The sequence below is a fragment of the Mesoplodon densirostris genome, chromosome 3 (assembly GCF_025265405.1).
Source record: "Mesoplodon densirostris isolate mMesDen1 chromosome 3, mMesDen1 primary haplotype, whole genome shotgun sequence".
Taxonomy (NCBI): domain Eukaryota; kingdom Metazoa; phylum Chordata; class Mammalia; order Artiodactyla; family Ziphiidae; genus Mesoplodon; species Mesoplodon densirostris.
The window spans coordinates 141,816,190-141,840,848 of NC_082663.1; the positions used below are offsets into that span (position 1 = coordinate 141,816,190).

Sequence of the window (24,659 nt, forward strand, 5' to 3'; positions counted from 1 at the left end):
CAGGCTGGGAGAGAGAAGGCAGTGTAACCGAAGTGGGGACCATGGGCATTTGGCCCAGTTTTTCAGGTAACTTACTTCTGCCTTCAGGGTCATATATATTTTAAATTAATTGATTAATTTTTGGCTGCATTGGGTCTTCGTTGCTGCGCACGGGCTTTCTCTAGTTGTGGTGAGTGGGGGCTACTCTTCGTTGTGGTGCACGGGTTTCTCATTGTGGTGGCTTCTCTTGTTGAGGAGCACGGGCTCTAGGTGCACGGGCTTCAGTACTTGTGGCTTGCAGGCTCAGTAGCTGTGGCACATGGGCTTAGTTGCTCCACGGCATGTGGAATCTTCCTGGACCAGGGCTTGAACCCATGTCCCCTGCATTGTCAGCCGGATTCTTAACCACTGCGCCACCAGGGAAGCCCAGGCCTGATCTTATATACATATCCCTTCCATTTGATGATGGGCTGCTGTGCACATCCTGTTTTATGGGTTGGTGGATCAGACAGTGCTCAGTTCATGATGGCAGCTCAGATCCCATAGTAACTTGGTGGCTCATGGTGAAGGGTTCAGTCTCTACTAAGGCCCAGTAGCAGGCATAAAGCTGTTTCCCAAAAGGAAAGTATTTACCTGCAGAGGATGGCAGGGCTTTGCTCCAAAATCCTAAGGCTTGTGCTGCATTTCACCTACATGGGCTGCCAAAGGCTACAAAGAGCATCGCTATCTGCCACTGACACCATTGGATCTGCTGGATCTTACAGTCCAAGTGGCAGAACAGTTTGCACAGAAGCCTGGACCTGTTGCAGAGCCTTCTCTTGTTCTGGGTCTCACTCAAAACCAGGAGTTTTTCAGGTCACTTGGTAAGTGGGCCAGAGTAACACACCCAAATGAGGAATGTGTTGTCTCCATAATCCAAAGAGGCCCACTAGGCTTTGTGTCCCTTTCTTGGTGACAGATGGGGCCAGATGCAACAACTTAGCCACCTCAGAAGGGATACCTCAACACTCCCCACACCTCTGGACCCCTAAAAATTACACTGAGCTAGAAGGCCCCTGATTTTTTGTTGGATTTATTTCCTACCCTCTGACATGCAAATGTCTTACCAGTAAGTCCAGAATGGTTGCTACTTCTTGTTCACTAGGTCCAATCAGCATAATGTCATCATTATAATGGACCAGTGTGACATCTTGTGAAAGGGAAAGGTGATCAAGATTCCTGTGAACTAAATTGTGACATAGGGCTGGAGAGTTGATGTACCCCTGTGGTAGGCCAGTGAAGGTGTATTGCTGGCCTTTTCAGCTGAAAACAAACTACTTCTGGTCTTGGACAAGGATGGAGAAAAAGGCATTTGCCACCTATATAGCTGCATACCAGGTACTGAGAATGTGTTTATTTGCACAAGGAATGAAACCACATCTGATAGGGCAGCAGCAACTGGAGTCAACCACCTGCTTAAGCTTGTGATAACCCACTGTCATTCTCCAAGCTCCATCTGTCCTCAGTACAGGCCAAATAGCAGAGTTGAATGGGGATGTGCATTCAATCGCATCTTTCAAGTCCTTGATGTTGGCACTAATCTCTGCCATCCCTCCAGGAATGCAGTATTATTTTTGGTTTACCACTTTCTTAGCTAGAGACAGTTCTAGTGGCTTTCACTTGACCTTTCCCACCATAATAGCCCTCACTCCATAGGTCAGGGAACCAATGTGAGGATTCTGCGAGCTGTTAAGTGTATCTATTCCAATTATGTATTCCAGAACTGGGGAAATACCACAGGATGGGTTCAGGGATCCACTGGACCCATTGTAAAATGGACCAGCTAAAACTCCATTGATAACTTGACTTCCATAAGCCCCTATTCTTTTTTTTTTAAGTTTTATTTTTTTTTATATATTTAGTTATTTATTTATTTTTTGGCTGCGTTGGGTCTAAGTTGTGGCATGCAGGATCTTTTGTTGAGGCGTGCTGGGCTTCTCTCTAGTTGTGGCTTGCATGCGTGCTCAATAGTTGTGGTGCGTGGGCTTAGTTGTCCTGCGGCATGTAGGATCTTAGTTCCCTGACCAGGGATGGAACCCGTGTCCCCTGCATTGGAAGGTGGATTCTTAACCACTGGACCACCAGGGGAGCCCCCATAAGCCCCTATTCTGATTGATGGACCACAGTGATATTTTTGGTCTCCAGAATTAGTGTTGGTTCAGAGCCAGTGTCCAGTAATTCCTGAAAGGTCTAATTATTTCCTTTTCCCCAGTGCACAGTCACCCTGGTAAAGGGCCATAGGTTTCATTGGAGAAGACTGGGAGAAATGTTAACATACAAATTTTTGGTAGTGTACCAGGGTCCTTCCTCAAGGGCACTCAGCCTCATCTTCATTAAAGATGTTCTAGGTTTGTGAACTGGATCAAGTCTGAGGATTGACTGAGGGGCTACGACTCTCTATTTTTATGATTCGAGTTAGACTTTTGTTCACTTGACCTAGAACTTCTCTGCTTAAACAGATCAAATAAGAACTTAGTAGGCTTCCCATCTATTTCACTTCTAGGAACACCATGATCAGCTAGCCAATGCCATAGGTCTCTGTGAGTCAGACTATTCTGATTGCTTTTTTTTTTTTTTTTCCTGATTGCTGCTTTGACTCTGATGTCCATTATGGTAATGACACTCACCTTGCCTTGGGTGTTTGAGTGCCACCACTTGGCTTCTGCCAACCCAGGATTCAATTACTCTCATTGTATTTAGGTTTCCCAATTCAGTGGCAGCAGTTACTGCTATAAGTTCTGAGCTACAGAGAAGAGAGATCATAGAGCTCCTCCAGGATGCTGGGGTTCCCCTCACAAATTTATTTCTCACAATCATGGTGAAAGTTGTATCCTTGGGACCTCCCAGGATGGGTTAATAGGTCTTAAATGACAAATCCACTCTACATTTTCATCTCCCTAGGCCTTAGACTCCTTTCCTCAAGAGTAAACCATAGTTACTGTTGAATTGTTTATTTCTCCTTTCAATTTATCACATTTTGCTTCATGTATTTTGGGTCTCTACTGTTAGGTGCTTTCATGTGTATAATTGTTATTTCTTCCTGATAGACTGAAACTTTTATCATTATATAATGTTCTTTGTCTTAAGTAACAATTTTTGTCTTAACATCTGAGATTAGTATAGCCAGTCCAGCTCTCTTTTGGTTACTATTTGCATGGAGTGTCTTTTTCTCTCCATTTACTTTCAATTTTGTCTTTGAATCTAAAGTGAGTCTTTTGTAGACAGCATAGTTGAACCATGATTTAAAAAAAAAAAATCAGTTCTGACAATCTCTGTCTTTTAAGTGGAGAGTTTAACCCATTTACATTTAGTGTAATTACACGTAAAGACTTATTTCTGCCATTTGCTATTTGCTTTCTATACGTCATGTCTTTTTTTTCAATTCCTCCATTACCAACTTCTTTTATGTTAAATAGATATGTTTTAGTGTATCATCAAATACACTAAAACATTTTGCAAATGTGAGTGTATGTAGGACATAAGAGGAGATCCTTAGAAGTGGAATTGCTAGGTCAAATGCAGGGCAAGGCATGCATTTAAAACTCTGATAAGGGGGACTTCCCTGGTGGCACAGTGGTTAAGAATCTGCCTACCAATGCAGGGGACATGGATTCGAGCCCTGCTCTGGGAAGATCTCACATGCCACGGAGCAACTAAGCCCGTGTGCCACAGCTACTGAGCCTGAGCTCTAGACCCTGAGAGCCACGACTACTGAGCCAGAGTGCCACAACTACTGAAGCCTGCGTGCCTAGAGCCTGTGCTCCGCAACAAGAGAAGCCACTGCAATGAGAGGCCCGCGCACCACAATGAAGAGTAGCCCCCGCTCGCCGCAACAAGAGAAAGCCCGTGCACAGCAACAAAGACCCAATGCAGCCAAAAATAAATAAAATAAAATTAATTAATATAAATAAATAAAACTGATAGGTTTTACCACATTGGTCTTAAATGCTTCTACCAATTCAATTGGATATTTTCCATAGAGGGCTTTGCATTTTATTGAAAGCATCTGTTGGCTTGCTGGGATTCTCCCTTAAACTGTCTCCCTGGAGAGGGGGACCTAATTATTCATTTTTTATATTCCCACATTTTAGTGCACAGGAAGCCAAAAAGATGTGACGAAGGAAAAAGGAAACTCTTATGTCGTGACAGGAATATTGGAAAATCAGGAACCATGCAGCATCAGGAACTTGTAGTGTAGCCATGCAAACCAGGAGCCCTGTGAGCTGACTTCAAATATTTAGTCCCAGAATCTTGGGAAGTGGCAGGTTCTCAAGACACTTCACAAAAAAGGAAACTGAGGCTAGGAGTTAGGAGACTAATGCTCATAAACTAGTAACTGAACTTTTACTGAGCACCTCCTGTGTGTTGGCATTATTCTCCCCATGGGGAAGACCATGATCACATGGTCAGCCCCTGTCCACATGGAACTTTCCTTTATAAATACTTCTTAAGGGAGTAAATAGTAGCTCATTTATTCCTCATCCCATCTTAATGGCTATTATTTCCCTTTCTCAGATGAGGAAACCCTAGGCTCAGAGAGGTGAAATCACTTGTACAAAGCCACACAGCCAGCAGGTGGTCAGGTCTGGATTTCAGCTCAGAGCAAGTACTCCCAATCGCTTTGTTATATACTGCCTCTGAATAATATTATTGTCCAGAGCAGCAGCAATCACCATTTCCGCGTGCTAGGCTCTGTGGTAAGGACTGTCCCCTTCATTTATTCAACCAATGCACACTGAGCAGCTACTTTGTGCCAGGCGCCCCCATTTTAAAGATGGGTTAACAGGCCCAGGGAGCTTCTTCGAGAGATGGGGACGCACCGCACCGTCCTCGCCAAGCCTCCCCACCTGGGTGTTCCACCTATGTAAGGAATTCAGTTGGCGCTCAGTTAACCCAAGACACTGTCCCCGCCTCTAACGACACTGACGACTAACTTCGCAACCAACCGCTGCCCCAGCGCCACAGAGCAGCGGCTGGGGCGGGACCACGTACTGGAGAGCCTGCCGAGACGGCGGTTGGAAGCCCCGCCTCCCACGCGTGCACGCTGCGCGTCCCGTCGGCCCGCTAGGCTCCGGGAGTCCGGGCGCGGTTGGAGGCGTCCTCAAGGAGTGCGCGCGCCTGCGCCGGCGTCGGGCTCGCGCACGCGCACCTGCGCCGGCGTCGGGCTCGCGCACGCGCACGGCGGCGACGGCAGCGGTGGCGGCGGTTCCTGCCGAGGGCTGTGAGGGCGGGCGGCTCCGAAGGAAGCGGCGAAGCTGAGAGGCTCGGCGGCAGCGGCGGCGGTTTGGCGCGCGTGACTCTCGACCCTGCTCGCTCTGCGGCGGGCGTTTTGATCCGTTACACGGGCGCGGGCGCGGCGGCGGCAGCCCGAGGCCTGCGGCCTAGGCCTCAGCGCGGCGGCGGGCTCGAGTGCGGTGCGGAGCCGGCCTGAGAGCTCTACGCGGCGGCACCATGAGCGTGGAGGCGTACGGGCCCAGCTCGCAGACGCTCACCTTCCTGGACACCGAGGAGGCCGAGCTGCTCGGCGCCGACACCCAGGGCTCCGAGTTCGAGTTTACCGACTTCACTCTCCCCAGCCAGACGCAGACGCCCCCCGGCGGCCCCGGAGGTGGCGGCGCTGGGGCCCCGGTCTGCGCGGGCCCGGGCGCGGCGGCCGGACAGCTCGACGCGCAGGTGAGCGGCACATGGCGACGCCGGAAGCCGGGGCCGGGCCTCGGCGGTCGTGGACCTGCCCCGGTTTCCCCTCCAGCCGGGCCCGGGCTGATCTGCTCGGGTCCCACAGTCCGGCCGGGTCCGGAGTAACCTGGCCGGGGATCTCCCGCTCAGGACGTGCCGGGAGTAACCTGCCCCAGTTTCCGCTCTCCAGCCGGACCCGGGTAGTTCTCCTTCAAGTTCCGCTCTGGTTGCGTCCGTGTGATCTCAGGACTTAGCTCAGGCCGCGTCTTAAGTGATCTGTCCCAAGTCCTCTTCCGGGCCTGTCCGAGGTGATCGGCCCTAGGTCTGTCTTTGGCCAGGTCGGGGGCGACTTGTCCCCGAGTTCTCCTCCAGCTGGGTCAGTGCCCTGCTCAAACCAGCTCCGGGGTGATCTGCTCCGGTCCCCGCTCTGGGCTGATGCGACCGCCCTGCCCCACTCCCTTACCTGTGGTCGCAGCCATCACGGCACCCCCGCCCCCATTCATGCCCACTGTGCGGCGGGTTCAAACTTCACCGGGCCCTGGGATGCTGGCGAGAGGAGGGTCGAGGCTTCCCCAGCAGAAACGGAATTTTTGCATCCAATCGAGAACCCCACACTCGCTGGCTTTTAAGATTATTCATGAAGCAGTTTGCGTTTTGTTTTTCCTTCTTGCATTGCCTGTTGCTGAAATCGACCTGTTACGTAACTCCATAGCCCTGCCTTGGAAAAGTTGGTTTTGAGTTTGTTCCTCCAATGGGGCAGTGGTAGTGGGTTTCATATAAATGGTTCTGCCACGCCAGAAAGTTCTGTTCTTAATGATGTGAACATTTAGCGAAGGCTGCTCAGTTATTTTAAATTTGGGTTTGTGTTACGAGAGTGTGTTGGGCATACACTTCCTGGACCTGGGTCCCTGCCCCGGGGTGGGAGAAGGGGCTGGCAGTGGTCTTGGGCTGGGCTCCCCAGGAATGTAGCCATCTTCCTGTGGATCTCAGATTCCATTCCTGTGCCTGGCACCTCCCTCAGGTTTATTTTCCTGAATTCTCAGCCAGGGAGGAGCTATAGGGTTCACCTTGTCATAGGTGTCCCTTAGCAAGAGGATCCACTGCCAGGGTGCGGGGAGCTAACCCATCCTCAGCCAGAGTGAGCTCAAACCCTGTCCTGGAGGAGGGGGCTTACATTCTAGTTGGATGAGTCATTCCCGTGGGTAGACCACCCACTTGGACTTTTCTTTTAGCCCCTAATAGAAGCAGAAAACATTTGACTCATGCTAACCCCAGATTCCTTAAAAATAGAAGCTTGATGGGTGGGGCATCAGGGAGAACAGGTGTGCACCATATGTATGTTTTTTCGGTTTTGTTTACATATGGTGGGGGAAGGTAGGAGAGAGGGGAGAGTTTGCATGGAGAAATGAATGAGCCGCTGGAGGCTCATGATACCGCCTGTAGTTTCATACTCTGTAGACCTGTTTCCACAGCTGTAAAATGGGGATAACAGCTATATTTTTGTTACTTTTAAACATACGTGAAATCTGGACTCATGTATGAATGGATAGAGCAGATAGTGTGCTGTCTGTAATTTGTGTCCAGCGTGTCCGGAAGGCTGAGGATAAAGATCTCTTGGTTGAGCAGTGTGCCATGACCCGTGGCAGCTCAGGGTTGTGAGAGGTAATCGTTTTATTGCAAATCCTGTTTAGACTGTAGCCTATAAAACAGCAAGCCTGGGGCAGCTCTGAGTTCTAGTTGGGTTCTTTTTTTTTTTTAATTAATTAATTTATTTACTTATTTATTTATTTTTGACTGCGTTGGGTCTTCGTTGCTGTGTGCGGGCTTTCTCTAGTTGTGGTGAGCAGGGGCTACTCATTGCGGTGGCTTCTCTTGTATCGGAGCACAGGCCCTAGGCGCGTGGGCTCAGTAGTTGTGGCTCACGGGCTCTAGAGCTCAGGCTCAGTAGTTGAAGCGCACGGGCTTAGTTGCTCCGCGGCATGTGGGATCTTCCCGGACCAGGGCTCGAACCCATGTCCCCTGCATTGGCAGGCGGATTCTTAACCACTGCGCCACTAGGGAAGTCCCTGGGCTTCTATTCTGAGTGCCTTTTGATTTTATCTTATTGGATGAGTGGCTGTGGATTGTCAAGTGCTGGGCAACCACTTTTGTTTCACAGCTTTACCGAGGTAGAATTCACATACCATACACTTCACCCATTCAAAGTGTGCAATTCAGTGACTTCAGTACATTCAGAGTTGTGCAGCCACCACCACAGTCGATTTTAGGACATTTTCATCACCATAAAAAGAAGCCCTGCACCGCTTAGCCTGTCAGTCTTCCCTTCTCTAACCCCAGGCAGCCACTAATCTTTCTATCTCTGGATTTACGTACTCTGGACATTTCCTATAAATAGACATATAGTATGTGGTCTTTTGTTCTTTTACTGAGCATGTTTTCAAGGTTCATCCATGTTGTAGCATGTATCTGCTCCATTCCTTTTTATGGCTGAATGATATTCCACAGCACAGACAGACCACATTTTATTTATCCACTTACCTGTCAGTGGACATTTGGGTTGTTTTTGTTTTTAGCTGTTACGGAAAATGCTGCTGTGAACGTCTGTGTAGAGGTTTCTGTGTGGACGTAAGCCTTCAGTGAAATTGGTGGGTGGTATGGTAACAACTGCCTGTTGCTTTTTCGGGTGCTGCCAGACTGTTTTCCGGTGTGTAGCCACTTTTGATATCAGTTTTGACTGCCAGTTTTGCACAGTTGGTTTTATCTGAAAGTTTGTTGAGGTAACACATGTGTGTCTTGGCCAGGGTGGGAGAATGGCAGGCAGAGGTGACTCTGCTGAGCACTGAGTTAGTTCCAGTAACACTTGTTTTCTTGTTTATGATTTGAAACTGATTATTAAAGCCCTGCCAAGTGTCCTTAAGATAAAGGGACAGTTTTCTTTTGAGTATTTGACCCTTTCCTGGCCCCTTCCCCTGCCCCTCAAAGGGCAGGGAAAGGTAATTTTGGAAGTCCTTTGCATAATAGCTGGTATTACAGACCTTCTGGTCTGCCTAGTTGGAATATTTCCCCTTGACTGTTGCTACTATCGTGTTTCCTCCAAACATTGGAATTATGGTGAAAATCTTAAGAGTTGGGAACACTGCCAAACAAAAAAAAGGGAAATGAACCATTGATACAGCCAGCAACATGGATGCATCTTAAAATAATTACAGTGAGTGAAAGATGCACTTAAAAGAGTATATACTCTTTGATTCTGTTCATATAACACTCTAGAAAGTGCTAGGTAACCTACAGTGACAGAAGGCAGATCAGTGGTTGTGGGGAGGGGAGGAAAGGAGAGAGGGATGGCAAAGGCACGAGGAGACTGAGGGTGATGGATGTGTTTGTTACCTTTATTGATGGATTCACTGGTGTTTATGTACATTGATGTGTGTCAACTTACAAAATTATAAAGAGCTGCTTCCTACTCTTCCAAACCTGCTGCCTTCAGAAGTCAGGGAAGGCTGTTCCAGCATATCCTTGATTGTCCAGGTAAACAGATCATCTTCTGCTTCCTGGCCCTCAGCTTATGATGAGGAGTGACTTCCATATAGTTCCAGGGTTCCTAAAAGTGGTGAGTCTAAAATTTGAGTCGGCCTTTTTTTGTTCCGTGAACACTCAGTACAGCTGTGACATAAGTGCGCCTTGAGAAAATTGGAGATGAGATGCTGCTAGCCTCACAGGAGCTCTGGCATGTGTTCTACCTGTACTTTCCTCTTATTGGATTTCTGGCGTTTGGTTCCAAACCCCTGAAAGGGAGGGCTTACGTGTCAGTTACTGCTTAATAAGCGAAATAACTCCTAACTCTGTTTACCCAATTAATTTCATTACCCAGATTCAGCATGACTGGGGGAAAAGTTAACACTAATACAATACCAATATTAACAGCAGAACAAAGTTCTCTATCAATCTAGCTCCCACAACCAAAAAAGGGAGGCATCTTTCTAATAGCTTTACTGGGCTTCCCTGGTGGTGCAGTGGTTAAGAATTCACCTGCCAATGCAGGGGACACGGGTTCGAGCCCTGGCCCGGGATGATCCCACATGCTGCGGAGCAGCTAAGCCCGTGTGCCACAACTACTGAGCCTGCACTCTAGAGCCCGCAAGCCGCAACTACTGAGCCCCCATGCCTAGAGCCCATGCTCCGCAACAAGAGAAGCCACCGCAGCGAGAAGCCCATGCCCCGCAATGAAGAGTAGCCCCCGGTCGCCACAACTAGAGAAAGCCCGCGCGGAGCAGTGAAGACCCAACGCAGCCAAAAAAAAAAAAGTAATAATAAAATAAATAAATGATAGCTTTACTGACGTATGGTCATATACCAGAGTCCTCTTGTTTGTTTGTTTTTTATAATTTTTACAGTTTCACACACCTTGATCTGGGTCATGGATATAAGCAGGTAAGACATGCTTTTTTTTTTTTTTTTTTTTTGGCTTTGCCAAGTGGCTTGCAGGATCTTAGTTCCCTGACCAGGGACTGAACCCAGGCCCCTGGCATTGGAAGCACAGAGTCCTAACCACTAGACCGCCAGGCAGTTCCCGAGGCCTCTTGTTTTTAAGTGTTCAATTCAGTGTCTTGTGTTTTTTTTTGTTTTTTCTTTTTTAGTAAATTTACTGGGCTGTGTAGCCATCCCAACAGTCACTCACTGTCCTGAGTTCTCTTTCATGCCACCTTTCCTTTCCTCTTCTATTTTTGCTCCTTCTAATCTTGGTTGTTTCTTGTTAAAGCTCTAAGGTAGGAAGATCGGGTGACCCTGCGCTTCCCACTCCAGGTCACACACTGGGGAGATGTGGTGCTTCGTGTGCTGGGGTTCAGAGGTAGGAGCTGAGGCCTGGCCACACTGCTCATGTGGTGAGCCTGGGAGCCCTCATGTGTCTGTTCACGTTTTGTTTTGTTCCCTCTGCACAGACTCTCAGGCTGACCTCCTCAGCCTGGTTCTCAACTCCCGTCCTCTCAGTACTTCTGTTTCCCTGTCTTGCTGTGCCTGGGGAGGGCTGACTCCCACTGGGAGTCAAAGTGAGTCGTTTGCCAACTGCAGCTGCTTTGTTAGAAATGGCAGGTGTTGCCCAGTCTGCAGTTGACCCTGGGGACAGTGAGGGCCCAGAGGAGGGAAAGGGAAAAAAGCCTTCGTGAGTGGTGGTCCTTGAGTTGTTCAGGAAGGGCACCCTGAACAACTTGGGCACAGGGCTTGGCATGGAGGGAAAAGGGCTGTTGTCCACGACGAGGGGCTCGGGCTGGATCCTGGAGCCTCGTGTTGCTGCTGAGGGGTGCCGTGACCTCCCTTGAGAGGAAGGGCCCTTAGGTGGCAGGGAGACCTGGCAGAGTTTGGCTGAGGCTAGAAGGGGAGCTCAGGCAGAGAGCGCCGGGGTCAGATGTGTGCCCTCAGGTGCGCACATGTGTGAAATACCACAGTACCAGGTGGCCACAGTGGCCACTCCTCCTCGCACACATGCTTGTCACTGCGCTGAGCACCCCGTTGTCTCCGAGTCCTCATAACTCCTCTAGAGCAGGCGTGAGTTCTTGTCTGATGGTTTTCATCAGGGCCCGGGATCCCCCTGGGCTGAGGCAGGGCTCCCCTTGGATGGGAGGTGTGAGTAGGGGGTCAGCAGACCTTTGGAGGTGCTGCCCTGAGAGCTGCGTGAGAGGCCTTGCAGGAAGGAGAGGCCCCACCAGAGGGCTGTGAGCAGGGGCTGGAGGGGTAGATTGTGGGCAGTGGCTCTCAACTGAGGGGCAGTTGTGTGGTAGGGGTGGTCTTTCGGTGGCATAGGACAGTCCAGCTCACAGAGAAGGGCCAAGATGACCATTGTGTTCAGTGGGTCCCAGTGCAGAATGTGGCCTGGGAGGTGCAGAGCGGGCAGTGAGTCAGGCCGGGTCTCCAGTGCTCCGTTTTCCAAGTCTTTTAGGGCCTCAGTCTTGGGGGGCTTTGAACTCTTCTTGCCGGAAGAGCTTTCCATGAGGGCAAAATCCTACTTCCTCTGATAAACAACAGGAATGCCGGGTCCTGGGATCCCATGGCTGGCATAGGGTCCTTGTGCCTTTTTATGTGTGTTGGTCCACTAGCAGCTTGCAAGTTGGACAACTGAGCTGGGTTTCTCAGGATCCCTGCGGACTGTTGCCAGTACGGCTTCTAGACAGTACAGTTGATTTAGGCTGCCTGCTGAGCTGTGAGTAGCCCTTTGTCATGACTGAGGATAGCACCTTCCTATCTACTCTAGCTCTTCACGTAGCTCAGCTGCCAGGGCTGACAGTGAACCTGGAGGGGTTGCTTGCCTCATCCGAGGCAGAAGCCATTTGGTACAAGCTGTGCTCATCTATCTTCCATCACTCCTTTCATGTGCATGGCTCTGCAGAGCTAACACAGATTCCAGGCAGCCACCTTGTCCACCTGTATTGTGTAAAAATGTTTATTAGGAATTCTCTCATGTATAAGTAGATAAAGCAAATCCTAACCATCTGTCTTCTTGATTTGATGGTTGTGAAGATTTTCTTTTCTCTCTTTTTTCTTTTTCTTTGCTGAAGTGTTTTAAAGCAAATCCAACTTGTCATTTCACTCTTCTGAGGTTGAGCCATATGAGTTAGTGATACTCAACCATTTAAACCTATGCTATTTAGAATGCATTTCTAAAAACATGAAAAGGGCATCTTTCCTTCATAGCCGCACTGCTGTGGTCAGACAAACAGCACCAACAGTAGTTTTTCAGGATCATCTAATATTGAATACATGGGGCTTCCCTTTCTCCACAGTCAGATTATTTACCTGGTCCGGATCCCTGTGAGGTCTAGTGTTAATGTGATTGATTGTCATGTCTCCAGCCCTGCTCCTCTGGGCAGCCCCTCCCTCTTCTTCTTTTCATGCCACTGAGCCAGGATCCGGTCCAGGTCATTGTCCTGTGAGGTGTCCTGCCTTCTGGACTGAACCTCTCCTCACAGCCTGGCTTCTCCCTGCAGGTGTGGGTGGATTCCATCTCAGTCTGTGAGCTCCTTTGAGAGTGGCTGACCCCAGAGCTGGGCAGGCAGGGGCAGCACAAGGGGAGCTGCAGACACCCCAGACAGGTCGAGGATATTCTTGAGCTTTGAAATGAACTGCAGGGGTGGACTTGGCATTTGATCAAAACAAGGGTCTACTGAAAAGAGGGAGGCAGGTAGAACTCCTTTAACCCAAAGCTCAGGGACTGCTGTGTTGGGTGGGACCATGTGAAGTTCCCTTCATTGTAGGCCAAAAATGGTCAAATCTCAACAATTTCTTGTGGTTAAAACTAATGGATTGAAGAAGGCTAAGAGATTACATCACAAATAATGTGTAATTGTTAACTGGGTCTTGGATTTAAAAAACTGTAAAGGACATTGTTAGAACATTGGGAAAATGTGTATATGTGTATTAGATATCAGTATTATATCAGCATTATTCCTGAGTGTGATGTTTATATTGTGGTTGTGTGGAGAAAGCCCTTGTCCTGGGACCTATGATTCTGAAATGGATCAGGAACAGAAAAGTATGTGTGCGTGTGAATGCATGTGTGCATACGTGTGCAGAGCAAGAGAGGGAGAGAGCAAGTGTGGCAAAATGTGAGTGGCTGGTGGATCCAGATGGTGGGTGTGTGGGTCATTCATTCTCTGTAGTTTTGAAACTTTTTCAAAAGCTGAGGGATCTTCTGTTTGCCTTTTCCTGAGGCAGGGCTCAGAGACCTGGTAGTTCCTCTCTGCCTCAGGTCACCTGAGGGAAAGGCGATTTCCCACTCACTCTTCTTTATTTAAGTTGTGGAAGAAAATAATAAATGATGAGTCATTTTACATCTCAACCTTTGTATTTTGGATGAGAAGATATGTTCATTTAGCTAACACTGTGAGAGCCTCCTGGGGTGTGGGCTCAGTTCTAGGTGCGGGAGTCAGAGCAGGGAGCAGGACAGGCAGAGCTGGCCCCACTGGCGCCCCTCAGATGGGGTCAGGGGAGGCCTCCCTGGGAGGTGCCCTGTGGACCGGGACTGAAGGACCAGGAGCCATCTGTGTAGAAGCCAGGGGGAGAGTGAGTGCAAAGGCCCTGGGACATTGGCATAGTCGGGGATTGAGGGACAGAAATGTCCATTTCATGCTGAGTGGTATGACGCTTATGAGGTTTGGGGTAAAAATTTATGGTCTAAAAGTTCTTACCAGCACAGTTAGTGGTAATTTTTGAACTGATGTGCTTTTCCTTTGTGGGAATGAAGTGACCTTTCTTCCTGCTGTTCTGAGGTGCACTGAGTTCTGCAGTGGGTCGTAAGAAATTCTCTGGGCAGAAAACCTCTGCAAGGCCTTGATCAGCTCAGCAGCTCATAGGTGGACTTCAGTAATGAGTGCCCAGAGCAGGGGTGGAGAGGGAACTGTTTCCTTCGCTTTCTAGACCCAGTGACATGGTGCCTGGGGACGGGCTTGGTGCCAGGGGTGCAGGGAGGACTTTCACTTCTTGAGCCCAACAGGACCCAGGGGTCCTGGCTGGAGGTGATGGGTTGATAACCTCAGTCCTGTGCCAGACAAGGACACTCCCCTCCCTTCTTCCATTACATCGCCTAGCTTGGATTGTGGGCCTTCTCTGTGCCAGGCACTCTTTAGTGCTTTAACTCACTTAATTATAGTTGCTAAGGTCAAATGTATTTTTTTTTAATTTATTTATTTTTGCGGTACGGGGGCCTCTCGCTGTTGTGGCCTCTTCCTCTTCGGGGCACAGGCTCCGGACGCGCAGGCTCAGCGGCCATGGCTCACGGGCCCAGCCACTCCGCGGCATGTGGGATCTTCCCGGACCGGGGCACGAACCCGTGTCCTCTGCATCGGCAGGCGGACTCTCAACCACTGCGCCACCATGGAAGCCCAGGTCAAATGTATTTTTGAAGTTAATGTTTATCTTAAAACTTTCCAGAAAGTAGAGGGAGAAACTAACAAGCCAGCTGTAGAACTCTGTTGTGGTCAGGTCACAGCTGGGCAGGAGTGGGGCTGGGCAGGGGTTGGACAAGTGCATGTGGTGTGTAGGTGTGCGTAAGTACTTGTGAGGAGGGACACACCCACGCCCCAGCCACACAGCTACAGGGCCTACTGGGGAACCTGGACTCTTCTCTCTCTAGTCTCCCTGCCTTCAGTGGGGCTGAGGGAGAATCCGTCTGACCTTGTGTTGTGTCGGTATTGTATTGTCTCTTGAGAGTTCCTAGAGCAGGTCCTAGAGCGGACTTAGATTTCTTGCTCCTTATTAAGCCTGAGGGGTATGAGTGATGCAGAGAGAGGGTCGTCACATGGTTGGTCAGGCTCTGTTAAGAGCCTCACACATTCCTGATGTGCCCTCTGCTGGTTCACTCTTCCCTCTGTGAAGGGAGATGAAGTGTGGGATCTGAGGCCTGGATGAAGCAGGAGTGGGTGGAATGAAGCCACCTGGTGTCACGCAGGTGTCCGTATTACTCTACATACTAATTTTGATGTTTCAGGAAAGTAAAGATTCACATATCACTAAGGATATTTCTTTACACATAAAAGTTTATACAACCTGATGAGACATTTTAGGAGTTCTTCTAGACTAGGAGTTAGCAAGCATTTTCTTTTTTCTTTTTTTTCCTTAAATTAACCATTTTTTATTTTTGAAATTTATTTATTTATCTATATATTTATTTATTTTGGCTGCACTGGGTCTTCGTTGCAACGCACGGGCTTCTCTAAGGCGTGCCGTCTTAGATGCGGTATATTGGATCTTAGTTCCCTGACCAGGGATCGAACCTGGGCCCCCTGCATTGGGATCGTGGAGTCTTAACCACTGGACCACCAGGGAAGTCCCCCAACTGTTTTTTATTTTTATTTTTTTGCGGTACACGGGCCTCTCACTGTTGTGGCCTCTCCCATCGCGGAGCACAGGCTCCGGACGCGCAGGCTCAGCGGCCATGGCTCACGGGCCTAGCCGCTCTGCGGCATGTGGGACCTTCCCAGACTGGGGCACGAACCCGTGTCCCCTGCATCGGTAGGTGGACTCTCAACCACTGCGCCACCAGGGAAGCCCCCCAACTGTTTTTTAAACTGAACTATAGTTAATTTACAATATTGTGTTAGTTTCAGGTATACAGCAAAATGATTCAGTTATATATATATTCTTTTTCAGATTCTTTTCCATTATAGGTTATTACAAGATATTGAATGTAGTACCCTATACTGTAGGTCCCTGTTGTTTTATCCATTTTATAGGAGCAGGGTGTATATGTCAATTTCAGACTCCTAATTAACACCACCCCCCATCAGCCCCTTTGGTAACCATAAGTTTGTTTTCTATGGTGTGAGTCCATTTCTGTTTTGTAAATAAGTTCATTTGTTTCATTTTTTTAGATTTCACATGCAAGTGATATATGATATTTGTCTTTCTCTGTCTGACTTCACTTAATATGATAAGTGACTTCACTTAATATGATAATATGATATGTCCATCCATGTTGCTGCAAGTGACATTATTTCATTCTTTTTTATGGCTGAGTCATATTCCATTTTATGTATATGTACCACATCTTATCCATTCCTCTGTCGATGGACATTTAGGCTCCTTCCATGTCTTGGCTGTTGTAAATAGTACTGCTGTGAACATTGGGGTGCATGTACATTTCGAATTAGAGTTTTCTCCGGATATATGCCCAGGAGTGGGATTGCTGGGTCATATGGTAGTTCTGTTTTTAGTTTCTTGAGGAACCTCCATATTGTTCTCCATAGTGGCTGCACCAATTTACGTTCTCACCAACAGCAAAGGAGAGTTGCTTTTTCTCCATGCCCTCTCCAGCATTTATTGTTTGTAGACTTTTTAATCATGGCCATTCTGACTGGTGTGAGGTGATACCTCGTAGTTTTGGTTTGCATTTCTCTAATAATTAGCAATATTGAGCATTTTGTCATGTACCTGTTGACCATCTGTATGTCTTCTTTGGAGAAATGTCAGCAAGCATTTCCTTAAAGTGCTAGGTAGTAAATGTTCTAGGCTTTGTGGGACAAGAAGCAAATACCTACTATTAGGTATTTAATCCAACCATTTAAAAATGTAAATACCATTCTGAGCTTGAGATTGTGGCCCACACCCTCTCAGCCCTCCCCTGTAGCATGATATATGTGGCTCTTTCACTGCCATGAAGTGAAATCCAGGTACCATAATCTGGCCACACACTTTCAGAAAACAAACACATGTGTGCTGAGGCAGTCACACTGAGAGGTGTCTTGGTCCCTTGTCGGCAGCCTCATCCTAGTATTGCCACTGCATGTGTCAGGAGAAGTGTTGCCAAAAGGAGAGGTGACTTTTTGAAGTAGTAACTTGCTATCAAAATTTCAAACAAAGGGGACTTCCCTGGTGGTCCAGTGGGTAAGACTCCATGCTCCCAACGCAGGGGGCCCAGGTTCGATCCCCGGTCGGGGAACTAAGAGTCCGTCCGCATGCCGCAACTAAGAAGTCCGCATGCTGTAGCTAAGAAGCCTGCTTGCCGCAGCTAAGGATCCCACATGCCCACGTGCTGCAACTAAGACCCAGTGCAGCCTAAATAAATAAATAAACAAATGTTTAAAAATTTTTTCAAACAAAGCACAGCAAAAAATTGCCAACAGGCATAGGAAAAGATATTTAGCATCATTATAATCCAGATTATGCCAATCAAAACCACAATGAGATACCACCTCACACCCATTAGGATGGCTACTATCAACAACCAATAGAAAAATCACAAGTGTTGGCAAGGATGTAGAGAAATTAGGACCCTTGTGCACTACTGGTGGGTGGGAATATAAAATAGTGTAGCTGCTGTGGAGAACAGTATGGCAATTCCTCAAAAAGTTAAACATAGAATAATTATATGATTCAGCAACTTCACTTCTGGGTATATACCCCAAAGAATTGAAAACAGGGACTTGAAGAGATACTTGTACTCCATGTTCATAGCAGCATCATCCACAGCAGCCAGAAGGTGGAAGCAACCCAAGTATCCACTGACTGATGAATGGATAAACAAAATGTTGTGTGTCCATACAGTGGAATATTATTCAGCCTTAAAAGGGAGGAAATTCTGACACAGTTAGGACATAGATGAACCTTGAGCACATTATGCTAAGTGAAATAAGTCAGTCACAAAAGGGCAAATACCATATGATTCCACTTATGTGAGGTCCCTACAGTGGTCAAATTCATAGAAACAGAAAGTAGAATGGAGGTTGCCAGGGGCTGAGGGAGGGGGAATGGACAGTTTCAGTTTGAGAAGATGAGAAAGTCCTGGAGATGGATGGTGGTAGTGGTTGCACAACCATGTGAATGTACTTTACGCAACAACCACTTAAAATTTTTTTGAAAAGGAGATCAGGGATTTACAAAGAGGTGCTTGTGATGATGTTAATAATGCTGTCTTCATTACATTAAAATCCAAAAGTTGATACTGGTTTTTCATTAAAAAAAAAAATTTCCCCCAAACAAAGCATACAGTCTTCTTGCATTTAACCTGATTGTTGCCTTCTGAAAAAATGTTGGGACTTCCCTGCTGGTCCAGTGGTTAAGACTTCGCCTTCCAGTGCAGAGGGTGTGGGCTTGATCCATTGTTGGGGAGCTAAGATCCCACATGCCCGGTGGCCAAAAAAAACAAAACATAAAACAGAAGCAGTATTGTAACAAATTCAATAAAGACTTTAAAAATGGTCCACATCAAAAAAATCTAAAGAAAAAAAGATAGTATATTAAAGTGGTGGCAGACACAGTGAAATGGGGTTCTGATCTGGCTGAGACCATTACAGAGACACATGTTCCTGTAATGGGTTCTTGGCTTCCTTGACAACCCGAATGCACCTTTGGAGTTTCTGGGGTGCCCCCCCCTCAGGAGACCCGTTGTCCTTAGGCCCATATAGGTGACTGGAGCAGTGGACAGGGACTGGCCTGAGCCGACCCCGCATGGCGTGGGTTTGGGTTTTGGTTTCCCAGCTCTGTGTAGCAGACCAGTGTCTGATCCCGTCTCACAGCTCAGAGAAACCTGGTGCCTGCCCTGGGGCTCCTGTCACTCCTTCCCTTCTTACATTGCATGGTGCTTCCACTGCTTGACCCAGCCTTGTGTGGGCTGTGGCCCGTGGGGACCATGATGGGGACTGTTGGCTGCTGTCTGAGGAGGCAGTTCCTAGGGGGGCAGCATTAGGAGCACCTGTTTCCCTCAGACAAGCTGAGTCTGTGCACCCGTGAATGGATGTGTGAGCTCAGCAGAGGTGCCTGTGAAATTCATTGCTTAGTTATTTAAAGTTGCCTATTTGTATGTTTTTGCTGTTATAACACATAAAGGGTACATTTAGTAAGATTGTGTCCTGAAACTGGAAGATTATCCTAACATTCAATTTCTGATTCACAATTAAGAAGGGCTGCCTTCTGGAGAGGGGAACTGTCAGTGAAGGAAGTATGTGGACTAACGAGAGAACTGCATTCCCACATCTGCAGGGGTCACAACTTCTGGTGTTAGGCTTTAAAGGAGGAGGACCCTTGTGCAGCTGTCCGCAGGGGGGGACCATACCTAGTTTGTAAAAAGTCATCTTGCTTCTTGTGGCCTTCAGCTTCCTGCTTGTAGTCATGGCGCTATGGCTAGATGGGGTTGGGCCTGGGTGTGCAGGTGGCAGGGCGGATGACCTCAGCCACCTGTGCCCTGTTTTTGGCCAGGTAGGTTTGATAGGGAAGAGGAGAGTATGAAAAGTCAAATCAGAAGACGCTGTACTGTCGCACAGTAGAGAGCAGGCCAGTGCTTCACGGGAAGGTTGCCATGACTGCTCATATGGGGAGAAGCCACGTGCCTGGGCTGAGGCCCGGAAGCTGCAGTCTTTCATGGTGACGCTGCCTTCTGCCATAGGTCGGTGGACCTGAGGGCATCCTGCAGAACGGGGCCGTGGATGACAGCGTGGCCAAGACTAGCCAGTTGTTGGCCGAGTTGAACTTCGAAGAAGATGAGGAAGATACCTATTACACAAAGGATCTCCCCATACATGCGTGCAGGTGAGCACCTTCAGCGGAGGAGAGGACTCGCCTCCCAGAGCATCCATGTTCTCTATGCATTTGCTGAGTTTACAGAGGCCCCTCTAAGACCATGGACTGTGACACTTGGAAACACTGTCCTTGGGAATAAGGAGGTTGCTCAAGCCTTTGTACACACATTAAGTCCCTATTACTGGGCAGGCGAATGGGATCAGCACCCTCTGTCACCCCTGATTCTCCCAGCTGGAGGGGGAAAGGTTCCCCTTCTCTGCCTTCCTCAGGCCCTTGGGTTGTTACCCGGTACCTGCCCCACTCACTTATCAGAAAGAACTCATCACATTGGGTGAGCATTTGGAGGGTGAATAGAGCAGCTAAGATTTCTCTTACAAAGAGATTACTGTAGGCTTCTTTAAAACATCTACCTCCTTGTTGCGTTGAAGATTCCTGAAAAATTGGAAGTGAGTAGTCAGTGGATGGACCTGCGTGTTGACCAAATTTGGAATTCTCATCTAGAGGAGGACCCACCCCTGTGTTTGGACTTACTCTTGCTTTTTTGTTACACGCACATGAGGAAATTGAGACCAAAAGAGGTGAAATGATCTTGCTCGGGGCACCCCGCCAGGCAGGGCAGTGGGCCTGGGCCTCTACTCAGCTCTGCCTGCCCCTTGGGCACGCTGCCCCTCTGAGGTCTGCACCCATCACGGGACAGAGGGCCACTCTTTTCCCTGCTTGGTGGGCACACTTTTTTACTTTGTTGGCTCTTTGTTCACTCTCATTTACAGTACATTTTTACATACGTATTCGCGTTCCTGTTATGTACCAAATATGCCTGTGAAGTGGTCCTGGTGAAGCTGCAGGTCGTTAAAGTCTGCACACCCCCTTGCACTCCTGCCGTCCCCAGGGAGTGGAGTAGGGAGAGCCCCCTGGCGTGAGGTGTTGCAGGGAAGGTTCTTGGCCAGAGGACATTCTCGTTTGAGACTTGAGTCTTGGCTTCATCCACATACAGAACTCTGTGGAGAGCCAATATTTCTGTTTTTGGTGTGTTGATTTTCAGAAAAGGGAGGCCAGGGGGCTCTCCCTAGGTGCTCCTTGCGAGCTGAGCTCAGTCTGTACCCCAGGACCCTCCGCTGCTGGGTTGAGCTGAGTGTTCCCAGGAGCACGGCGCCCTCTGCTGGAGCATGGGAGGCACTGTGAACGCAGCATGGTCTCAGCTTACCTTCTGTGTGCCCAGAGCTGGGGATGCTGATTTCCCTGCTTATAAGTCACGATTCCTGAATCATGAGGCCAAGGGGAGTGACTAGGTCACCTTGGGGGCTTTAGGACTCCATTGTTGGGCTCACCTGGCACCTTGCACTGCTCTCACCCCCACCCCCCGCCACCTCACCCTGGAAAGGGCTTTGCTGCTGTCTGAGGAGTCTCCACAGCACCCTTAAACCCTTCCCTTCGTTCACAGGGTCAGGAAGCCTCTGCAGTTAACTGATTGGATTTTGTTAGTGGGATCGTTGGATTTGAGTATGTGTTTAATGAAAAACTTAAAAATGTTGTAAGAGGAAAGAATTTTACATCCTGCCAAATTAAAACCAGAGAGTGGTCTTCTAGCTTTAACTGTTGATGTTTTGACTTTTTTAGTTACTGCGGAATACACGATCCTGCTTGCGTGGTTTACTGTAATACCAGCAAGAAGTGGTTCTGTAATGGACGTGGAAATACTTCTGGCAGGTAGATAATCAAACCGCGCATGTGTCTTTAATCAGTGCTGTGCTCAGATTTGTGTGTAAATTATGGAAATGTTGAAGCGAAGCACAATATAAAATCATGCTAACAAACCTGGTTTTTTCCCTCCTCTGTGACTGGTTTAACTTGAAACAGATGGTGGTGTGTGAATGCCTTAATGTATTTACCCTTGATTTATTCTCTGTGGTTCTTTTTATTATGCAAGTAGGGTTGGCTTAATTCTCTTTCCCAGTTTTTATTTATATTTTTCTGCAAGATGAGCTCCTGGCACGCCTGTTCATCTTCCTTACTGGGTGCCTGGGGAGGATGTTCCCAAGACAGCAATGGGCATCCATGGGAGCCGCTTCCTGAGAAGGCTCCCTCTGGCCTTAGCTCATCAGAGCAGTCCTGAGGCTAATATGGGCCAGATCCTGAAGCATCAGATTAAATTAAGTTCACTTGACCGTCGGCTCTGGGCTTCCCTTCCTGCTGTTGATCAGCAGCAGCTGTGACTAGGTCCCTTGTTTTGTGTTTGGGGTGAGACCCACATTGTGAGGGTGCTTGCATTTCAGGGGAGAGTCCGTTTTCAGGGGAGAGTCCGTTTGGCTAAGCTCGAGCGGTGAGACTCCTCAGCCTCCACCACTGGCATGGGTCTGGTCCTGGTGGCTCCTCCAAGGCTGCCATGATGTGCAGCGACTCGCTCCATTACCACAGGGAAGCAGAGCAGAGTCTCCGTGGGGCAGGGATCCGGGTCGCCTGCAAGAAAGCGGCATCTTCCTCTGAGGTTCACGTTTTATAGAAATAAAGTGACAAAATTCCGTAGGCAGCTTTATTTGTACAGAGCCCGTACCCTTCCTGTGCCTTTGGCAGCCGTGGCTGAGGACACAGAATGGTCAGATCTCGTGTCACCTTGGAGTTAGTAATGCGAATTGTGGGGTTCTGAGTGAGGCAAGAAAGGGAGCTGATGTTTTTTAGAGATGTGAAGGGAAAAGCATCTTCAGGGTACCCAGAAGAGACTGGTATACCATTTTCCGGACGTTCTGGGTAATTATAAGTGTTACCGTGTTCGCATTAGTTCCTCTCCTGCAGGAAAAGCAGTTAAATAAAACTTGCCTTGGCTGGCAACCCCAGCTTCCGGTCAGCAGAGCCAAGATCAGGGAAGTGAGTGGAGGGCCTCTAAGAGAAAACAGACTTGGCCGGCCAGATTGTGTGTGCTGTGCAAGGTCAGACTGTGAAGGTGATGGGACAGCCACTCGCCTTTGGGAAGCTGCCAGTGTAATGGGGTGAGGTGGGCCTAGAAAAGACAAGAGGAAATCACTGATCCTGGTAGAAGGCCCACGGGTGGCGGGGTTGGGGGAGGGGGTGGCTTTGGAAGTACGGAGAGCAGTGATGATTAGTTAGGTAATCTGACAGTCTTCGTGGGGCCAGAGAGGATTAGGATGTTGGCAACTGAGCCGAAGCTTGCAACAGGAGGGGTTTCCCAAGGTGATGTGAAGGCGGCAGCAGGGAAGGCTGGAGGCTTGGCAGGCATGCTCAGCGTGTGACAAACCTGCAGCCAGGCTGCAGATCGCTAGAGGGGCTGGGAGGGCTTGAGGCAGAACTGTGCACCGCCCGTGGGCCCTGAGTGAGGCTGGCGTGGCGGAGGGTAGAGTTTGGTGGCTGGGGCACTCAGGCCCTGGTTTAGGTGAGCCGTGTCCCGGAAATGAGAAAGGCGTCAGAGCCCTGGCCACGCGCAGCAAGGAAAGAGCTGAGATGGCGGGGCCTTCAGACCATTCAGGGCTGGCCCTGTGCTTCCGGAGAGTATCCCTGAGCCCCACTACTCGGTATTTTTTACTGTCCTCAGGTTTCTAATACATTTGGTTATCAGGTTTCCTGGCCTGCAGCAAATGAGGAGGGGTGTTGCTCCTGGAAGCAGGCACAGGGGCCATGAGAAGTGACTTTGAAAGGAGCAGGAGAGAAACTACAACAGCAGAGGAGCAGTGAAAGGGGCGAGCCTCCTGCCTCTCCAGGACAGCAGCCTTGGCCCCAGCGTTAGATTCACTTAGGTCCAATAAGTTGGATTTAAGAAAGCAGGAACTGGGGGGGAGAGAAAAAAGCAGGAACTGTGTGAAACGTGTTAGGAGAGTTTTCCTTAAAAATGGTTCAAGTCGGATTGATTTTTGTGCTCTGTGGGAGCGAGTTCAGGGGCGGGCTGGTCCCCCGGGATGCCAGATGGATGAGGTGTGACCACTCCTGCTAATGGACCGTGAACGGTACCGGAACTTTTAACGGAGCTCGAAAATTGAAAGTGGTGAAAAGCCAAACTTTGGGTGTTAACTATTTATCATTTCCTGGTTTTAGCCACATTGTAAATCACCTCGTGAGGGCAAAATGCAAAGAGGTGACACTGCACAAGGATGGGCCCCTGGGGGAGACGGTTCTGGAGTGTTATAACTGCGGCTGCCGCAACGTCTTCCTCCTCGGCTTCATCCCTGCCAAGGCTGACTCGGTTGTGGTGCTGCTGTGCAGGTGAGGGCAGGGCCGCGATTTCCCTGGGGGACTGCCTTTCAGCCCCAGTCATCTTCCCCAAAGACTCAGCCACTCGATAGCTCTGACTCCATGGAGCTTTAAAATAGTTTCTGCCGACTGACGAGGTGTAAGGAGGTTCGGGGGGTTGGGGCTTGTTAGAGAGCTGGGAATGTCAAGTAACCCTTTTGGGGTGTGTTCTGGTTAAATCATGAAAAAATTGAGTAAAAGCAAAATCTCTTCTGAGTTTTAAGAGTTCAGAGCCCAAGTGTGTGGGGCACGCAATTTATTGCTAACAATTTAAAGGTAATGTGATCATACAGTAAAATGTAGGGAATGCCCCTTTGAGGTTAAAGGCAGTAAGCCTTTGGGGGGCTAGAGGTCATCCTCACCTGGGCTCTCCCCGCCCTCGGGGCTTCTGCAGGCAGCCCTGTGCCAGTCAGAGCAGCCTCAAGGACATTAACTGGGACAGCTCGCAGTGGCAGCCCCTGATCCAGGACCGTTGCTTCCTGTCCTGGCTGGTCAAGATCCCTTCTGAGCAGGAGCAGCTGCGGGCGCGGCAGATCACCGCCCAGCAGATCAACAAGCTGGAGGAGCTCTGGAAGGTGAGGGCCTGCTGGGAATGCACACCCATCTCAGCACCAAGTGTTGGGGGGGGGGGTGGAGAGGGGAGCTGGGGGTGGTGTCTCAGAAACAGGAGGTTCCGGAAGGAGCTCGAGGGGGACTCTGCAGCCTCTACCTGGAGTGGCCCCTCG

General features: G+C 49.0%; 1 protein-coding gene across 2 annotated transcripts in view; it reads left to right on the forward strand.

Moving 5' to 3' along the window:
• The first annotated feature begins 5,195 nt into the window (after nt 1-5,195).
• The window catches only part of UPF1 (UPF1 RNA helicase and ATPase), a 36,548-nt gene continuing 17,084 nt past the window's right edge, over nt 5,196-24,659 (forward strand). For both annotated transcript variants that reach the window (XM_060093922.1, XM_060093923.1), the window contains exons 1-5: nt 5,196-5,691; nt 19,565-19,707; nt 21,316-21,405; nt 23,740-23,907; nt 24,329-24,509. In XM_060093922.1, coding sequence (XP_059949905.1) covers nt 5,470-5,691; nt 19,565-19,707; nt 21,316-21,405; nt 23,740-23,907; nt 24,329-24,509 — 804 coding nt within the window. In that variant the 5' untranslated portion in view covers nt 5,196-5,469. The remainder of the gene's footprint in view (nt 5,692-19,564; nt 19,708-21,315; nt 21,406-23,739; nt 23,908-24,328; nt 24,510-24,659) is intronic.